Source organism: Lycium barbarum, chromosome 6 (assembly GCF_019175385.1).
Source record: "Lycium barbarum isolate Lr01 chromosome 6, ASM1917538v2, whole genome shotgun sequence".
Lineage (NCBI taxonomy): Eukaryota > Viridiplantae > Streptophyta > Magnoliopsida > Solanales > Solanaceae > Lycium > Lycium barbarum.
In genome coordinates, this window is record NC_083342.1 from 22,742,860 (window position 1) to 22,763,704 (window position 20,845).

Below are 20,845 nucleotides of genomic sequence, written 5' to 3' on the forward strand. Positions count from 1 at the left end.
GATTCACCTCTACTTGTCTAGTAGTACTAATTCCATAACTGACTTGTATCGAAATTCCCATTACATACTTGGGATGTTATGCTACCTTTCTCCTTTATTTTACTTACTCTCGATGAGTTATTACTCACTTACGTACAACGAGTATCTTACCACAAGCAACTTGGCATTACTTCCGAATTTCTTTTGAGCGGGTAGTTTGGCATAACATAAATCCAAGTCCCTAAGCCCGGCATCATCAAACTAGGGGAAAGGTTAAAATAGCACATCATGTTGCCCCTTTAGCAGCATTCTGTATTTTAGTTGTTGGTTAACGGTATCGAAACTTCGCTATTATTGCCTCGGCCCTCCTTTCAGCTTTAAGGTCCCAGACCTTTCTTCTAACAAATAACATTGTCATTCTAGGTCCCAATATACATACATGCATATAATATAAATAATTTCAATAAAGAGTAATTTAGTGTAACCTGTAAGCAGCCTGCCCTAGTCCTGTATGCTAGAGCTTCGATCGGATGCACTACAAAGTGGCACCCTCCTATCTTCCTCAGCTACCCTTCTACTCTCAGCCTGACTATCCTCTTTAGCCTGCACATACCTCATAACGTACACTGGCGACCCTGAATAACAGATGCCCACGACTGAGGACTATCCGGTACCTTTATAATGCTGACGTTCGTAGTGGACCTAACGTAGTGCTGGACCATAGGAGAAACTAGAAATGCTAACTCCTGTACAATCCCTCTCTCACCCTGCTCAACAGGACCTGAAGGTGAGACTAAAACCTGTGGTGGGGGCGTAGCGCTCGGTCAGGCGTCTCATAGGAGCCCTCAGACGGATTTTCCTCAATAGAAGTCATATGCTCTGAAGGATCCGATTCAATACTAATCTCTGAAGGGTCCGTCTCAATGATCTTTTCTGAGAGGTCTGACTTTCTGAGAGGTCTGACTCGATCGTGTAACTTATACTTCTTCTTTCTTCCACTATCCTCGGACCTGTATCGGTGGGTAGTGCTGGTCCAGTATCAACCCTTGGGGCCTTCCCCACACTCTTACTAACTGAAGCTTTTCTCTTCATCAGCAATACTGCAAAACGGAACAATGGAATCAAGAATGAACTTTCCTACATTTTTGGCTCTATCACACGATCTAGATCATGAAGAAAGGATACATTCCTAAATGTCCTGTAGCTTCTTGTTTATAAGTATGGCACACTTCATACCCGTAAACAAGACTCTAATAGACACGGCTCATAGACATCCCTAGGACTGACCTGCTTTGATACTACTTTTGTCACACCCCGACCAAGGGCATAAGGCCGACCTCTAGTTCGGATGCCACTTGGCATGATAAGGTTTACATGGGCTAAAGAAAACACCTGCACACAGAAAAGACCCAACTTGGATACCATGCACAGAACACAACATAGACACACATAATATATATATATATATATATATATATATATATATATATATATATATATATATATATATATAGGTGTGCCGACGAGGCCGCTATACATAATCACATCAGCAAGTCATAGGGCCAACAAAGTTGTCCAAAAGCATACTTCGACTATCCAAGACTGACCAGATCAACAGACAACACATACACATGCTACAATGTCTATAAGCCTCTAGGAGTATACGTACAAAATATAAGCGTCGGGACAGGGCCCCGACATACCCATAACATGAGGACAAGTATCATGGTAGCATAGATATATCAAAATATAGCAAGCCCGGAGTAGTGATGCTTGTTGACCCTTGCTGAAGCTGTAGCCCTACTGTGGTGGTCCTCCTGTAACTCTGTCAGGACCTGCAACATGAAATGCAGTGTCCCGTAGGATGGGACGTCAGTACGAAAGAGAATAATGAGTATGTAAGGCAGGAAATAACAGTATAAACATGATATAAGAGAAGAAGTAATGCTAACATGAATCAACGGGAAACATACAATGTGCAATGCATGAGTTTTGAAAATCATATGCAGTATATGTTGACACCTAATTTTTGACCTCCCGAAATCTATTTAAGTGCTTGGAGTCCTTGGGCAATAAATAAAATCAGTTATGCACCCCAAAAAGGTCTAGGCCATTTTTATGAAATTATTTGGGATAATATTTCACCCTTTTGAGTTGATAAAGAAACATCTGAGGTATTTCAAATTTTGTGGAAATTGATTTTTTGAAGAATATTTTATTTGTAATTAATCAAAGAGGCAAGAAAACCCTTTTTGGATAATTATTTGTTTAGTTAATTAAATCAAACTAAACTAGATTAATGAGTAGTTTTATTCCAGTTTTATTATCCAAGGCACTTTGAGTAATTAAAAGAAATGACCATTTTACCCTTTAAATACTGACTCTGTGCGTTTACGTAATCGATTATTTTTCTTTTATCTGGTTAATTAACTCAAAAAAACCCGTATCTGCAAAATGATTTTTACTTTTATTTAGGGGGATGTATTCTTAAATTATTTAAGTCCTAATGGACTAATAATTTGTTTTTCATTATTTATTTATGTATTAGTCTATTTTTCCCCGACCCTCTATATATATGTATGTATATACACCATCTACCTATCAATATACATGGTGCATATACACTAACCAAGCCCTTTTTAAAAAACGGACAAGGGACCAGGACCGAATCTGATCCATTAAGCAGCTAAAAGGGGGGGGGGGGGGGTTGTCTTATACTCCTCCTCGTTATTTTCACTTGGCCTAGGGGCCTGTTTACAAAAAGAGGAGAGGGAGTCAGCTAGGGGTAACCCTAGCACCGCCCCCTGTACGCCAGCACCTACCTACCACTGTTCTCGGTCACGTCCCATCGATTTGGAAGGGTGTAAAGCGTAGGAGAGGACAAAGCATTAAAAGCTTCATCCTTCTCTCACCAAGAGACAGCCAAACAAACCTTAAAGGTATACCCACCCCCCATGTTGTATGTATTTGTTAGGATCGAAGTGTTTTGGACCTTTGATTTCATTTTTGCTTCAAATCTGAGCCGTTAATTTAAGTTTGTGAGTGAGACTTGCACAAAACTTGCAAGTCCCACATCGATTGGTTGTAGTTTCAGAGCATTTTTAATAAATAGAAACCCCTATTCATGAAAGAAAGAGGTCGGATTATTAAGAAAATATTAGGGATTTGAGATATTAGTCCTTAAAAGTTAGATTTTACTCAAAAAATTTAACGTTTCTTCGATTTGCTCGAAAACTTAGTTTCTAAAATTTGTTGTTCTTTGTTTTTTTTTTTTTTTGGCATTTCTGGGCTTGAGTTTGGAGAAGGTAACATCCAGGTTCGATTTTGGTCTAGGCCGTGCCAACAAAAGGTAATACTCATTCTTGTCGTTCCTTTGTTTTAATTTCAGTCTTTTAATACTTGCTTTACTCATGTCCCAGAGTTTTTTGTGGTTTTTGCTAGTTAACTGTGATTATATGGAGGTTATTTATGTTTAGAGGTTAGTGTTTAATTATTTGTTAATATTGTTAATTGATTTCTATTTTGTGTTCTTGCAGTTTAGTCTAGTTTGACATAGGCATCAGTAGAACTTGTTAAGTCTAGGTTATTATGCTCCCTGGATTTGTTCTTATTTTCCTTTATAGATAAATGGATTTTGATGAAGAAATGAACCAGTTTAAGTACATTTCCCTTTTTTGAATTAGTTCACATAGGACTTGTGTTAAGTTTAGTCAAGACAGTAGCTTAATAGAGTTCTCTTACTGATATTTGTTTGGTCTTGTTTGTTCTTACTTGACTGGGTTTAGATATGAGATAGGTTCTTGTTTTAACTTGAGATATCCACTAAGTTTTTACTTTTTGTCTTTAAACTTAATGGTCAATGGCTGGAGTAGTTGTTGTTACAGTCTATTTTGGCTAGTGATTAATCCCTGGGAACTGATTCTTTGTTGATTATCCTGGTCTGAATTCATGTGTTTCAAGCTTAGTCGACTTGATTAGTCACCTATGATGATACTAAGTTTCTTATTCAGTTTGGTATAACTTTGATCTATGTGAGGTTGATTTTAGCTAGTTGAGATTGGTTCTTTATCTGATACAGGGGTTGTCCCTTTTCTTTCCTTCAAACTGTATTTAACACTTATTTGTTTCCTTTTCCTTTGAGTTTGTTTGTTCATGATGAGGTTTTGGTCCCTCCCTCTTGAACCTGTTTGTTCATATTAAGTGTACTTTGGGAATTTACTTAATGTAGGCCTGTAATTTGAACTGGCTAGGTGTACTTCTAAATAACAAATACTTCCTTGTTTTCTTTGTTGTCTGATAACTACTATTTCCCAAAATAACTTACTTAGAGCTCACTTAAATGTATATGATTCATTCCCGACTTGTTTTGGTTCTTCTAAGTGGCCTGGAATGTTTGTTTATAAGAGAAGACAGGTTTCCATATAAATTTACTCCACCTAGATATAGGGTAAGATAAAACTGATGAGAAGGGTTTGAAAATGTAGACTGAACTTTATTTGGTATCTGTTTTTACTTATTTGATTGAACTACTCCTTTTGGCCAAAGGGTGAAGTGTCAAAACTGTTTTTTGAATCATTTACTGTTTTTTGAATCATTTTTTTTTACCAAGTATTGAGGAGTTCTTGCAAAGTTAGTATAAGTTGGTACTTAGTCTTTTCATTTGTCCAGACCAGTAGCGTAATGTGGTAGTTGACTTTAAAAGAGGAAGATCTTTGCTCATATGTGTTATGATCACTTAAGGCAGGTATTTTTTTTTTCTTAAAAGAATCAAGTTATGTGTGTGGTCTGGGCTACTGCTTTAATGTTGTCTTTCTTATATCCCCCCCCCCCCCCCCCCCCCCCCCCCGTTTGTCTAAATTTGATAAAGTCTCTCATTTGGTACAGCCACTTAGTATATTGAAAATATGTAAGTAACTTAGAATTAAGTGAGGTCCTATTTCACTTTCCCTGGTTTTCTTTTGTTGTGATCATCTAGCTAATGAAATACTAGGAATTAAGAGAATTGCTTTTGTGTCATGACTGTTTCACTGTCTATTCTTGTCCTCTCCTTTGTGTCCTCCCATTTTAGTCTGTACTTATAACATGATCATATTTTGAGTCAAAAGTTTTGATCAGGTTTGAAAAATTACAATAACTGGTCCTAGATACTTGCTTTGCTACTGAATTTCCAAAAGAATTTGTTTCTTTAAACTTATGTTTGGTTTACAGACCCTCTTGTGATGTCTGTGTTCATTGAACCTACATGTGGATTGATCTTAAGTTATAAAAACTGTTTTTCTTCAAACCCTCCCTTCCTGTAAAATTTTAATAAAAAAAAAATTAGTCTTCAGTGTCCTAGACTTAACATAGACCATTGATTTTTCCCTTTCTCTAAAAACCTGCAAGTCCTGCAGCTTGTGATTTGGTTCAAGTTGGTTTTGTGTCATGGAAGTCTAGTGTTCTTTTTTTATACTTGTTTGACTTTACTGTTGTGAACAACTAGCCAATTAAGTTGAGGTCTCTTGTTGATTTATCTTGCTTAGAATTTGATGAAGTCCCATAGATGTGTTTGTGTGTGCGTTTTAGAATTTGAAGCCATTTGGCCTCAGAAAATGGAGCATTAGTCCTTACATTTCTTAGGAATACAACTATGTGCTTTGACCAGTACCTTCTCCTACCTTGCTTGTTTTCATTATGAAACTTCTCTTGTGTTATATGGATTTACCTTTTAAACTGGGAAATTTCTTTTTTGCTTGACTCATTTTGTCTTCAAAAATCCTTTTCAAACTGTCTTGTGGCCTCCATGTTCACTTGGTGTTGCAATCTATATGCTTTTCTTTCTTTTTTCAAAACATAGAAACTAGACTGTCTAGGATTAAAAATCCCAAGACCTGTTTGTTCTCTTTCTTGAAGGTGTGCTAAAAACTTATTTGGGTCATTACTCATCCTTTTCACCTGGCATACCTTTGGCCTCACCTCTAGGCCACATCTGTGACAGAGGACCTCTGCATATCCCTTTCTAAAGGCACATGCATTACAAACTAGTCATGATTGAATTTTACCTGCCTGTATTACATTCACTTGTCTGGTTTTTTTTCCCTATACTATACCAGCTAAAAAATGTTGATTTTAAAATTCTAAAATAAGAATTTGACTGTGTGTGTGGTCCATGGGTTAGGTCTAGGTGTAGGAAAACTTCTTCTTTGAAAAAAATTTGCCACCTAGTTACAGAGATAGGTAAGACAAAAGATAAAAGAAAGAAGGATGACAAGATCCCTGGTATTTTGCAAATGTTTCCCTAGCTTGGCCTTGGGAGATCTGCTCCTGGACACTGTGGTGTTTTCCTTGACATTGAGAGGTGAGTTTCTTTTGAGGAAAGTGGTAATAAGGCTAAACTGGTAGTGTGAAAACCTGTTGATTGTCTTCCTTGTGTGGTTTGACTCTGATAAACAAAAGGTGTGCTCTTTCTTTTGAATTATGATGTGATCAAAAACAAGAATCTCTCCCATGGTTTTGTTTCAGTTTAAAGATGTCAGGGAAGATTAGTTTATTCCCACCTATTGTGTGCCTATGAAACGCTTGTTCCCAGTGCACCATATCCTAACTTGATAACCAAGGCTTATTCATACAACTTAGACATAGTCTTAGGATTTAACCATCTTGTTATTGTGTGCTTCATGTTACAAAAGTGTGTGTGTGTGTGTGTGTGGGGGGGGGGGGGGGGGGGGGGGGTTCCCAATATTTGCATTTGGATTTGATGTAAAAGGTCCCTGAAACTTAAACCTAGTCCTCATGAATTAGTTAGTTTGCCACTGCGCGAGGTGTATTTATGAGAGGCTTGTTCCCAGCATTTACAACTAACTTTGACCACCAGGAGCCTTTAGACCTGGACCACTGAGTCTGCTAGTAGGAAGTTATGACAGGATTGAATGTTTGTAAATCTGCCTGAATGTTTGTAAGTCTGCCTAAGGCCTCTGGTGTTGTTACTGGATGATTAGGGTGGGACATTAGGATGGGGAGAAAGGGTTTTAGGAGAGGAAAAGGTGAGCCTGGGCATGAACTGGAGGTAATGACCAGTGGGGCCCAGGATCCCTTTTTGCTGAAAGGAGACTCCGGAAAAAGAGATGGGGCGGTGAAGACTCCACCCCCATCCTGTTTCCCTTTCAGGGGTCTGAAAATCTTGCTTCCATTTTCTTGGACCTTCCCATGATCCCGGGACTCACAAAGGCTTCAGGTAGGGGAGAATGGTCTAATCATGTCTAAAAGGGAAGGAAAGATGTACCTAGAACCAAATCAACTACTGCAAATGTCTGCCCAGTCTGAGTGCAATGTGATCCTTACTTTGCTCTTTTTTGTCTTAAAGTCCTTTGGTCTGAAGGGTCTGTAGGTTCCTGAGCCTTGTTTTGTTTGAAATTGGTTTGAAATATTGTTTGAGTCCCCACTTGTCCATGACTGTGTATGTTGCTTCTTTGTTGATATTTTGTCTTAACCCCTCTCATGACATAGAGTTAGAGCCAAACTGTTGTGAGTCATTTGAAGTCCCCAGCTTTGTGCCTTACTTACCCTATACCTATGTGACATTGCTATAAACACTTTCCTATTTTTACATCTGTGGAGTGAAACCTTTCTTTACAATCATGCTTTGACCTTGTCTTGGCTGCTGCATCTGTATGTATGATTCATGGCCCCAGACCCCTCCTCCAGGACCTACATCTATTTTTCTTCATGTTAGCTTCCCTTGTAGCCTTGCCTCTGTCCCCTTTCACCTCTAGTGTCAAGAGTTTCCTACCCATACCACTCTGTGTTACTGTTTTCCTTATGGTTTTGCAGGACACTCCTATCCCCTTGATTTGTTTGTTTCTTTTTCTTATGTGTTTCTCTCCTTTCTTGCTCCTCCCTTTGGTTGAAACACCTTGTATGTTTTCTTGTGTGTGATCACATAACCTCCAAGGCATTTCATTCTGCTTAATCATTGTTGCTTGCATTTGATCATGTACACCTCTCTCCACTTTAGTATGTATATTGGATATGCCAGCCTAAGTCTAGTCATGTTAAGTTTTAATTGATTGAGGTTAGTTGTCACCTGCTGGACATGAGATGCTTGTACAAGTATTTTTGAGGTTGGCTGTCATCTGGCTGGATTGTTTGAGCCTATACAAGTTTTGGTTTGTTGTATTTGCCCTTGGCAACTACTTATTTCCTTCCCTTTTGCCTTTGTTTGCAAACTGCTGGTGCTGCTTGTCTTTGTCCCTTCAAAAAAAAATTATATTTGATTGGACAAGTGCCATTTTGTGACATCAAGTTTCTCTATAATATTTGTTTCAGTGTACACATTTGTATATTGTTCTATGGCTGCTCATGGAAATTGTACTAACTTCTAGTATGATTACTTGTATGACCATAACACATTGGGTTCTGTGTTCTCTCTGTCCTCTCTCAATAAAGCCCAAATAAATCTAAGGCCAAGTGTGGTAATTCGGGATTGTCTTAATCTCCCGATGTTAGCCATGCCTGGGGTTCCTTGAAACTCCCTGGAACTTGTGAGACATCGAAAATACGGGATCCAGACCTAGTCCCCATGCCATGCCTAAGTCTTAGGATAATTTGAGTTTTATTGGAGTAGGCAAAAAGGGGTAAGTATGGAACAAGTGTAGGTTGCCTTATATATATATGTATATGTGTGTATACTTTATCTTATACGTATGTGTGTGTTTATAACTTTAGTTTTTTACCTTAGTGATAAGTTCAGCGATTATAAACTAACCGGTTTCTTTTTTCTTTTCCTCTCCTCCCCCTCCTCCTACCATGCGGCCACTCGGGTCACAAATGCATAAAACCACCCCTTGGGCCCTAAGCCCAAGTGGGAATACTATTTCAAAATAGAGTCCGGGAAGAAAAAAAAGATAGCAAGGCGCGCAGAAGGCCCAGTCATGGGTGAAAATGGCCAACTAGGGGCTTGGTACGCCCCTAGTCTAACTTAGTCTCTTCATATTTTTTTGACTTATTCCCAATTTGATGTACTTGTAAAAATGTGTGTACTCAAACTCATATTATAGTGGAAAATCTTTATGATTGGAATTAGATGTCTTAGGACAACAGTTCTTATGCCGTTTAGTCGACTTTAGGTCCCCATACGCATTTTCAAAAAACCACAGACTTGAATATAACATTTTATAATGACTAAGTATGTAAAAGGGATAACTCAAAACTAGTTTTTAAGTACAAATTAAGGATAAAGTTTTTCTCTAAACCTGAAACAAGGATATCAGCTTTTAAACAAGGGAATTTCAAGAAACAAGTTTCTAACTTAGTCAAATACGAACTGGCTTTTCTTTTTTTTCAAATCAAATCAAAATTATTAGATAAAATGGACTCATCCCAGGAAAATGACTCCTAATCTTTACAAACTTTCCTTTCACACAAAAAATGGTAATGTTCTCTTTTTTTTACAAAATAAGCACAAAACAGATTTGGATAAAAATAGATTTTTCAAGTTACAACATTTATTTTGAAAGAGTTTAAAACAAATGAAGGGATTTTTACTTATGATGCTGTTTTGGCTCAGAATGGGCCTAACTTAATGCATATTTTCAGGCGAGATATACTCGTTCAAATATAAAATGCCTTTATAAACGATAAAAGAACCTACGCGTAATATAAAGTTTCGGATAAGACTGAAACGTACCAATACGAGTCAACCCAAACCCCGGTGTATGAGTATAAAATAAAATAACTTATAAACAACGTTTACTTCACGACTTACACTTATTCCTTGTACATAAAAGGAAACTATTTATACTCGGATGATATAAATCTGAAATTATGATACCTCTGTAAATAAAGGGGATATGTTCTTCCAAAATACATGATATGCATGACAGTTCTTTTTTAAGGGAAAATAAACACGAGATAAGAAGTTTAAGCAAATACTCATACACTGGAATTCGAAGGTCAACCGTATAGTACGGATCCTTAATACTGGGGTGCCTAACACCTTCCCCAGGGAATCATCAGAACCCTTACCTAGAACTCTGGATTACGAAGGTTTTTGCACTGCATTTTAATAAACCCTTCGAAACCGACTTTCCTAATTTCTTAAAAATTAGGTGGCGACTCTTTTTCAAAACAAGTCTGAAAAAGCGTCAACGAGTTCGTAGTAGCCTTTTTGAGCCCAAAGCGAACCGTCACAGTATACATGTAAATAATAATATCATCATAACGTACCCGGCCTTTGCAAGACTCGGTGTGAAACGTACATGGGCCTTTCAGGACTCAGTATGATAACGTACCCGGCCCTTACGGGACTCGGTATGAAATATCCAACTGATTAGTGGTTGCACATCTACGTGTCGTACCCGGCCGACTATAGCGCGGCTCGGTGTAGTAAAATAGTGCAATACATATATATATATATATATATATATATATATATATATATATATATATATATAAATGCACGAATGGAGGTCAACGGAATGAATGATATGGGGGCCTTTTCAAGATAACAATAATAGTGTCAATACAAGAGAGCAATGAAAGTGACTATTTTAACATAACATCTTATTTTTGTAAATATGGCATCCCAGAGAAAGTCAACTATGTTCTGAAGGAGTTGATACATTTCTATTCATTTTGGAGTTATGGAGTGGAACATGTGTTATAAAGGACAATTTGTAGTACGGTTATCGGATTCGTGCCAAAGAAATGAAGGCAACAAAAACCTTACATACCTTTGCCTTCCAAAAAACGTGATCTGGAGGAATTCCCTATTCCAATGCTGGTCCTTTCCCCGCACCTAAATACAGATATAAGATCTGGGTTAACTCTTGTTTTGCTTGCATGCAAAAATCTTAAGTGTTATATCCCAACTAGTTCGGAGTTACGGAAAATCGGGCAGCATGTCCTCTAGTTCTATGACATCCCAAGTGTCGAAAATAGCACCAACAACAACAATACAACAATACCCATATTAACCCATATCGATTTCCATGAAATTTTACCAATAATTTTCGTCACGGGATTAATTCCATTAATTTTTCCAAAACGCCATAATTCTCGAATTTATCCTCGAATTAACAAAACCCAATGCCAACAACGACATCAATAACAACCCAACATCATCCGCCATAATCTAACTCAGTTTTTCATGTTGATTTTGTCCAAAAAGTCCATTTTAATCCATCCATGACAACTACCATAGACTCATTACGTAGTTCCGCCAATTTAACATAATAGTAGCTAAATTTAACAATATTTACTCCGGATTTGTGTGATCTATGTAAAGATAGGAAAAGGGTTACCTTAACCGAGTTTGCATGCGCGAAATTCCACCCGAGCTTGACGATTCCACTCTTCCCAGGATGACTCGTTGGCGGAATTTGCGATCTACGAGCTTATGCATACTTTTCGAGCCTAACTCGAGGTTGAACCTTCCTAAATTAAGATAAACTATTATTTGGATAGTGAGTGGCGAGCCTAACTCGAGGTTGAACCTTCCTAAATTAAGATAAACTATTATTTGGATAGTGAGTGGCGAGCCTAACTCGAGGTTGAACCTTCCTAAATTAAGCTAAACTATTATTTGGATAGTGAGTGGTGTATCTAGGAGCTTCCAAAGGTTTGTAGTGGTTAAAATGAAGCAAAAATAAGATTGGATGGGGTATATATAGTGGTCCAAGTCGTGTTGGGCTCCATTGGGCTGAATTAGTGGGCCTTAAGTGAGTTTCTAGAAAATTCGCGTAGATTCGCAGGCTTCTGGTAGTCTGTCTTAAAATGCCCATAACTCCCTACTCCGATGTTGTATCGATGAACGGTTTGTTTTTCTTGGAAACTAGACTCGATTAACTTCAATTTGGATAGTTTATTCACTTTATAACTCCTTATATGCTAGGAGATATACCTTTCTCAATTTGGACGTCCGAAATTCTGCCAAGGTGTAACGTCATTTCATTATTATTATTATTTTCATCTGTTTGACCTCCAATCCTCCCGATACTTCCCACATATGGTCTTAACTACTAAATATACTTAAGAGAGGTCTTATTCCTTAATTCAAAGGTCGACTTTCTTGACCACAACTTAACGTACTGGTGTCCAGATTTGACGAACGCTCTTCCAGAAGTACGGGGTGTAACAATCCCACAACTTGAAAGTAAAATTCACATGATCTTTATGCCACATAGTTATGCCATGATAATTCTCTTTGGCGCGGAATAACAAATTTATAATAAGCATATCAAATATGTTATTCCTAAACTTAGCATGTATTTCAAGATCATCATAAAATGAGTCATCTATCCTAACATTAATGAAATTTAATTTCACTAAATCAAAAAGGGTAGAAATTCATAAATAAATAATAAGTGAAGTTAACAAAGTATAACGCGGATTCATATTTTCCGCGTTGCTTTCTCGTTTGTCTGATTCTGTTCAACCTGATATAGAATAGAGAAGATTTTCTTTATCTGTCTGTTTCTTTCCACATATAAAAAAAGGAATACTTTGCAGAGGTTAAAAGTTGTAATTAACGGGAGTTTTAACCTCCTCAAGCAATTAGTGGAGGCTAAAACCCCGCGAATTACAACATTCAACCTTTGTAAATTATCTTTTTTTTTTTTAGTGCCATGTCCTTGTATGATGTTTTCGGCACAATTAAATCTAAGAACAGAAGATGTAGAAAGTTAAATCCATCTTCGTTAAATTAATCTCTTCCTTCCGTAGTCGCCGATCCAATTTTGTTTTGTCAATGCCCGCATTTAATTCATAAAACTACTTATCGACATTTACTTCAACTAGTTGTTCTGGTCAAAAGAAAGGGGTCTTTGATCTTTATTTGGCAAATTCCATCTTCAGTTTCATCTATCTAAAATAAATAAGTTTCCCAACACGAGAGTGATTCCATCTCCTTGAAGCATCGGTCAAGTTTCGTCATTGTCTCATAGAACCGCTGCATCTACAGTTTTTCTTCTTTTGCTTTTTCTCAATCCGCCATTATTTTCACAACACAATATCTCTTTAAGATTGTTAAAAAAAATAGGTAAACATAATTGAGGAAGAAATGACTTTGAGACGTGGATAAATCAACTATCCTTAAAGACATATTGCTCGTATACAAATTGGGAGAAATACAAGCAATTCCCTTCGAGATACAACAAAGCTCATGTTTATACCTGTAGATTTTTTGGGAAAGATCACGGATGCCCCCTCAAACAAAAATAATTACCCGTCCATATCCTCATTACTTTCGTACCCTCAAGAAAAAAAAAATTACCCGAGATGCTCCAAGTTATGATACCAACATGGTATATAAATATACTAAGATGGTATCATAGAAGATGCTTCAGTCCTTCTCTTAGTCCTCCGTAATACCATAATGGTATATAAATATACTGAGATGGTATTATGGAAGAAGCTTCGGTCTGTGATACCATCATGCTATATAAATATACTGAGATACTATTATGGATGATCATGTTCATTTATTCAAAAAGACACACTTTTCTCGGAAAAAAAAAACCTCTATGATACCATCGTCTTATATACATATACTGTGATGGTATCATGAAGGACTACTTCAGTCCTTCAATGAGACACTTCTCAGGACCATGGTACCATCATGATATGTAAATATACTGAGATGGTATCATGGAGGACTATTTCAGTCCTTCTCTTAGTCCTCCATGATATCATCGTAATATATAAATATATTGCAATGGTATCGCAGAGGAAGGAGTTTGGCCTAAGAGTATGTCGGGTAAATATTTTATTTTTTAAGGGTGTTTAGTGATGTTTTCCGTAGATTTTTCTATATGCTACTTCAAGAGTATCTTTATATTTATAGAATTTGAGAGGTATTTTTTAGAATAGTCCTGTCCTTTCACGAACAGATGCGTCTGTGCAATTTAAAACATTTTATATTAGAAACTATCTAACAACGAATTGCTTTCCAATATAATAGAATATTTAATAAACTTAACACTTGAGATCTTACCATGAAATTTGCTATGTATATTGTGTAGTATAACCTTTCGAAATAAGTCGTCAAATATTAATCGAGAATTTCGCCTTCGAATGAACGATTACAAACCCGTTTAATCTGTGATTTTGTTTTATTTTTTATTTTTTATTTTTTTTGTGGGTGTGTGTTATTAACTTGACATACTAAGAATGTTATTTGATTTTGATTTGCGAGTTATTGCACAAGAGCTGAATTTACCCTGTGCGCACCCAAAGAGTAGCGGCTGCAAGTTCCCATATCATAAAAAAAAAATGTTATTTGGCTTTAACTTTCACTGACTTACAACAAATGATGAACTCGAATAAGATAAGTGTTATGTTACATAACATCAATCTCTCGTTACTGGTAAAATATAGTACTCCTTGTACCCAAATTGCTTGTCACTTGCGAGTCAATTTTGATCAATTTCATAGCTAAACTCACTGTTATAGATTCAATTCAACCATATACCATTAAGATTTTGGAAAACTGTCTAAAATCAGTACCAACAGTTGCAATTCCTTTAGTTTAAAAGTGATTTCACATAGAAAATTATAACCAAGGATCACTTGTTTGCCTATCAAGCAATGAAACGAAACAAACATTTTAACAAAGTAACAAGTCTTATGATTTGCCATATCTATGTTTTACTCTAGTCAAACCACCAATAATACCTATTGAGTTTAACTTCTATACACTGTCACATTACCAGAAATGTAAAATACATGCTTCTACCCTTGAGAAACTAGTAACCAGAAAATATGACAGACAACCTGCACAAGTAGTAAATTTACACTGTATAAGTTGAATCCGTAACTATGATTTCTCTGTCCCCTTTTTTGGCTTTGATGTGTGTTTTCAACTCGGCTAACTTAGCAAAACAAATAACAAATGGAAACCTGCTGATCAGTTAGAAGCAATAACATCCTGTTAGGAAAATTTCATTTTGGCAAATCCCACAATCATTTGCATCCACAACTTAAAAGCTAACGAAAAAATGACCAAAAAAAGCCACCATAAACTTCTTCAAGTCTACATGGTTAAAACAATACATTTTTTTATTTCCACCAAGTGAAATGACCACCACTTTGTAAAATATCTTTCGCGAGCTAAATCTACTTATCCGCCAGGCTGACTTGCTGCTTAACTCTGCGAGCGCATTCTGCAAAATTTTGAACCACATTAGCACAATTTAGGGGGTCCTTTTCATGTTCCTTGTAGCATTTAAAACAAGCATCTCTCTCATCCAAGCAAGGGATAGGCTTTTGATTCGGAAGTTTGAACTCCTTATCGTGTAGATCCTTAGCCTTCTTTGTCACTTCTTGCAACATGTTTTCCTCCTGTTTCTGCAACCTCTCCACAACTTTCTCGCTCTCTTTGAGCACAGATCGAATAGCATCTAATTCTGCAATAGCAGGATGAGTTGGTGGAGGGACTGGCATGAACAAAGGAGGCTGAACAGGCCATCCTGTAGCAGCAGGCCCCTTCACTACATCAGGATCACCAGAGATTGGCTTCTGCGCTGCTTTGTTTTCTCTTTGTATCTTTGTTTTTGGCTTCCTCGTTTTCTTCTTCAATTTTTCACCCTCATCAGCAAGCTGTTTAACTAAATTGCTGTGGATCTGTATAGTGAATGATTCACTCATGACAACAGCAGCTCTTCACAAATATCTGAAATATCAATTCATCCTAGTCATATAAAATGACAACTTGAGACAAAATGAGAAAACTTGCATCTCATTAAGGGGAAGACAACATAATACAAAAAGAATGAAGCAGTAAAGCTCAGACAACCAGCGTTTATGTACTTCTAGAACAGTTCCTCCTCTTTTCTTTCAACTAACCATCCCTATACAAAGTCATCTTTCCTTGTGTTAAACTTCTTTACTAAAGAAGTGCAGGATTGTTAAAAAGCAGTGCAACCAGATTGCTGCATTGATTGATCACGCTTATGGTTGTATATGTATGTATAAGCAGTCCTTTAAAAATGCTAGTCAGCAAAATCTGTCAAAAAATTTACATCCAACAACATTTACTAAAAGAAAGACCAGACACATGCAAAAGTAATTAAGATAGGCAATTGAAAAAAAAGAAAAAAGAAACAGGGAAATCTAATTGGATCATTTTAGAAATAATTAGAACTCCTAATGATTCCAGATGCGTCGGCAATCTTCTTCTTTTTAATTAATTAAAAAAGAAATAATTAGTAATCCCACAAGGAGAATCTTAAGTTCCACTTTGCATTACTTTTAAAAAAAGTTACTCAAGCAACTCCTTGGGTGTTTATCTGCAAAATTCTGTTTTGATCTAGTGAAAATCATATGTTCTTACAGAATTGGTAACTCAGAAAGATGGCCAGTGGGGGCATTGGAATACTAAATCAGTAAGTTCTTCCTTTGGGGTTAGTATATAGAAAGCAATCAGGAAATACTGCAAGGAGTTTGTTGTGAGTACTGGGTTCGGAATTGGCAATGGCAGGAAATTATCATTTCTGGATTGAAAATTTGTTAGGACAGAGTGCTATTAAAGATTCATGTCCACATTTGTGCAGTTTCACCTCTACACCTGAAGCTACAATTCAATATACATGGAGCCAGCAGGGATGGAATCTCTATTGTAGAAGATGGCTAAATGATTGGGAGATCGAAAAAGTGGCTGAAATCCTGAAGATACTAGAAGTCTTTCAAGGTATAAGAAATACTGATGATTCAATGGTATAGAATGGAAGCACCACCAAAAAGTTCACAGGCAGTTCCGCTTATCATCTTCTATCTGATACTGACTACAATAGTTCTGATTGCCCTTGGAAATCTATCTGTAAAATCAAAGCTCCTTCCAAACCCTTGGAAATCTATCTGTAAAATCAAAGCTCCTTCCAAAGTGGTCTGTTTCACTTGGTTGGCGGATAGAAAAGCATGTTTGACACATGAAAACTTACAGAAAAGGGGGATCCAATTAACTTCCAGGTGTTTTTTGTGCCGGGAAGAGGCAGGAAACAACAGTCATATCTGTTTCTTCACTGCAAGGTATTTCTGTCTTTGGCTGGGGTCAAATGGGTAATGCCTAGAGATAAAAAGGATCTTCTGTGGATCTGGAACAATGCAGCAGGTAGTATCACACAGAAAAGGTGGTGGAAGGTTATCCAGCCAGCACATGGTGGACTGTGTGGAAAGAAAGGAATACGAGGTGCTTTGAAGACATAACATGCTCCATACAGAAATTCAAGCTGAGATGTGTTTTGTCTCTTCTTTTCTGGTGTAAAGAAAGCAATGTAGAGGATGCAAAAGCATTTTTTGAACTTTTTTGAATCTTTGTCAGATGAACGAGGGCTTTTATAGTTGGAAATATTGATATGAACACCTTCTTAGAGCTGATGCATACATATGTTACCTTTCTCAAATGAACTCGTTGCTTTCTTGTCTTACCCCAGCGATATAGTATAGACTTCCAGACAGATTATATTTGAAATTTGATTAACATGGGAGGTCATAGTTGCAGGCTGAATAAAGACAAACTGACAACAATAATGAATGTATGGTGCAACTATTATACAGATGGTGTCTCAGGCGAATGGCAAACAAAATGCAACTTTAAGGTTCATTTTTCTTTTCGTCGTGTATGTTTTCTGGTGGTGGAAAGAACTGTGGAAAAGCTAGGAGGTCAATTTTTTGTTTGGCTGGAGGCATGGGGAACCAAAGAGGAAACTGAGGCAAAGAAAACAAAGACATTCATTGGTGCTTCTTATCTATTGAGAGTAGGGAGAATGCCAGCCATCTCATGATCGACTTAAAGCTAAACTCAATAGTAAGAGGATCCAAAAGAGATCCTTATAAATTTGAAGCTATTTGGACTATGATGGACCGATCCTAACACTGTGCAAAGATACTGATGAGTTGGACAACATGGGGTAGGAGATGCACAAGCAACAGAGCTTGCAATAGCCAGTGAACACATGGAAAGAGAAATTTCTGAACGCAAATAGAACCCCTCATAAAATTGCAAATGATTTTGCTGCTTTTGTCTGCTTTGGAGTACATAAGACACCCCTACGTGTCTAGATCAATAAGATGAAACTTTTCTTAGGCTTTGGTGTATACGCCTCTTGATACAGGAATCCCGTTTATAGTCAATAATGAACCATCTACTTGTTAAGAAATGGAGGGGAACACAAAAGGAATTATCACAATACAAGGTCAGCTGATCGTCGATTGGTTAATGTGTGTCCATTTGATACAAAAAACTTGTAGGGAACCACTCTGCCAGCCATGGCAGCAGAATGTCCTATTACATTTACCCAAAAGGAAAAAAGAATCCCTAAAATAATTTGGACATATTAAGAAGAAAGGTTGAACACAAATAAGATGGAATGGTACTATATAGTATGACGTTCGAAGAACAAAGGGCACTTTATATTCATCCACCAACTATCTCATGAAGCAGCAAAATGGATTTCATTTATTTGCCAGTCAAAAGTGTCAAGGTTAACTGGAACTTTAAGCGTAAAGCACATAATGTGTGAGCAGTATATATCAAGCAAGGAAAAAGAACTATAAACACAAACAACAATTAGATGAGTGAAGGAATTGCAAAAACTGTAATGAAGTGAATGCATAACAACCAGAAAATACCAAAAATGCACATAAAACAGAATGAAAGGAGTTTATGACATACACTAATAAAAGAAATTAGATCATTTCTTGGAATATTAGGGGCACCAGAAGAAAACAGAGACATAAATCGTAAGGTGAATATACCACATGGTTAGCAAGAAAACATGGGTGATCAGAAGAGCAGAAACAGCAGTGGCAGATTAGCCTTAGAGGTCGTGGGAGCACTAATGCATATCAGTAATTAGTCTTCTACATTTCAAAAACGCAAGTGATTAGTGAAGGACTATGTTAGGTATACACCCACTTTTCCCTACTTCTCTACCTGCACGGGGTAACCCATCTACTTATTCCTTTTTTTATGACCAAGAACAGCGTCTAGGGACAGTCTTCAAAATTCGATATAATGGGTCTGCACTCTACCCTTCTCCACTTAAATACCACGCTTGATTCACATGACACAACACTCGAACCTGTGACCTAAGTCACAAGTCCCTCAACCGGTGCCGCTTGAACTAAGCCCTGGGGGCTAAGTGTGTTTTTGGTATGAAGGAAAACATTTTCTGTTTTTCCAATTTTTCCATTTTCCTTCATTCTCATATCAAACACACCCTAAGTCGATCTAGATATTCAGATAGCTAATTATTACTCTTCTTAAAGCTAATTCAGTATACCCATGACAACTTAACAGCAATTACAACATCAAAAGCAAATAAGAACAAGTATAAAACTCGTAAAAATCACAATCACAATATTATCACGGCTTGAGTGAACACAGCATAATAATAATAATTTACTAAAATATGAGTTCAACCCACTAAGTATCATCAGAAAAAGGGAAAAGAGTTCTGGTAGAAGCAAACACAGAATCATAAATACAAAGTTGATTGCAAAAAAGGGATTAAAGTTTTGTTCAAATAATATATATATATATATATATATATATATATATATATATATATATATATATATATAGAGAGAGAGAGAGAGAGAGAGAGAGAGAGAGGGAGAGAGAGAGAGAATAAAGGACAAATAGATACTTACAGTAAGATTCCGACGGGAGAATTGTGAGGAGATGGCCGATGAAGAGAAGAAGACCGTAGAGAAGATTTTGGCTGGATCGAATTTGGGCTTTATTTGTTTGTTTATCATCAAACCCGTTCCACGTAATTTGGGCTTCAAGTTTTTCTTCAAATGAAAATGAATTGGTCTTTAATTTTTATCTTTCAAAATCAAACTTATGCCCGTTAGGGCATAAATTCTTTAAAGGGAACTGACATAATTTGTGTGAATATTATCGGGCGTAATTTATGTCCCTCTAGTCATGAGTACAATTTTGAAGGGCAAAACTTTAAGATCAGCACAAAATAGGGGAAAAGTGCAAATGACTCCTCCTTGTGGTCTTTAATTTCTGTTCATGTTGCTTATTTAATGAGAATATCCACACTTGCTTCGCTCAGCATAAGTTCGATAATATTTTTATCTTCGGAAACTGAGCTTTTGCCTCGCTCGGCACAAGTTCTGCAGGAATTAAGTTATGCATCATAAGTTGTTTAGTACCAGATTACGTTGAGTTTTGAAAGTTTTGTCTTTTCCGGCATAACTTGTGTGGATGTCATGATACATACGCCGAAGCTAAATGTTAACTTTGCCGAGCGAAATCTAAACTTATGTTGTTTTTCAGATTATGTTGAGTGTTGAAATTTTTGTCTTATCCGGCATAACTTGTGTGGATGTTATGATACATATGCCGAAGCTAAACGTAAGCCTTACCGAGCGAAATCTAAATTATGCCGCGCCAAAAGTGTTGAAGGACAAAAATTAAAGGCCACAAATTTGAGGGGCAAAATTAAAGACCACCCTAAAATAGAGGCATTTGTGTGAATGATTCTTTGGGCTTGGATATACATCCTGTAGGGTCAAGTGCACATATAGCCGATTTTGGGATCCTTTTTTATGTCATAGCCACAATTCCTAGATTTTACAAGTTTAACCACTTTAAATTAACTTCAGATGCGTGAGTCTGAAGTTCAGACATATGTATCTGAAGTTGACTTTCCAAAGGCTAACTTCAAATAATTAGGTAGCGAGCTTTTTGTCTGAAGTTAGGTCTAGCTGTCTCAAACTTTCTACATTTTTGTTTGAAGATGTAGGATTACTTGCACGAAAAAATTAAAGTTCAGGTATTTCACATATCTCAAATTCAAATATTTTTCTCAAGTTTAGCTTGCCAATTATTTGTTCATGTTTTCGTCTTTTCCTTATTCACGTTTGTACATACCAG

General features: G+C 36.8%; 1 protein-coding gene and 1 long non-coding RNA gene across 3 annotated transcripts; both read right to left on the reverse strand.

Annotated features, from left to right (window-relative positions):
- Window positions 1–1,511: 1,511 nt before the first annotated feature.
- On the reverse strand, window positions 1,512–11,569 carry LOC132599643 (uncharacterized). Its single transcript, XR_009566910.1, has 3 exons — window positions 11,259–11,569; window positions 10,689–10,753; window positions 1,512–1,814 (listed from the first exon to the last, which is right to left on the reverse strand). It is a non-coding gene; the product is annotated as an uncharacterized LOC132599643 (long non-coding RNA).
- Window positions 11,570–14,860: 3,291 nt separating this feature from the next.
- On the reverse strand, window positions 14,861–19,763 carry LOC132643614 (uncharacterized). Of its 2 annotated transcripts, none has more exons than XM_060360086.1 (2): window positions 19,606–19,763; window positions 14,861–15,625 (listed from the first exon to the last, which is right to left on the reverse strand). In XM_060360086.1, exon 2 carries the CDS (start codon window positions 15,598–15,600, stop codon window positions 15,070–15,072), a length of 531 nt encoding a protein of 176 aa, XP_060216069.1. In that variant the 5' UTR covers window positions 15,601–15,625; window positions 19,606–19,763; the 3' UTR covers window positions 14,861–15,069. The 2 variants fall into 2 exon arrangements, with proteins under 2 accessions (XP_060216069.1, XP_060216070.1); XM_060360087.1 differs by having other exon boundaries at window positions 14,861–15,643; window positions 19,606–19,735.
- Between the last annotated feature and the right edge of the window lie 1,082 nt (window positions 19,764–20,845).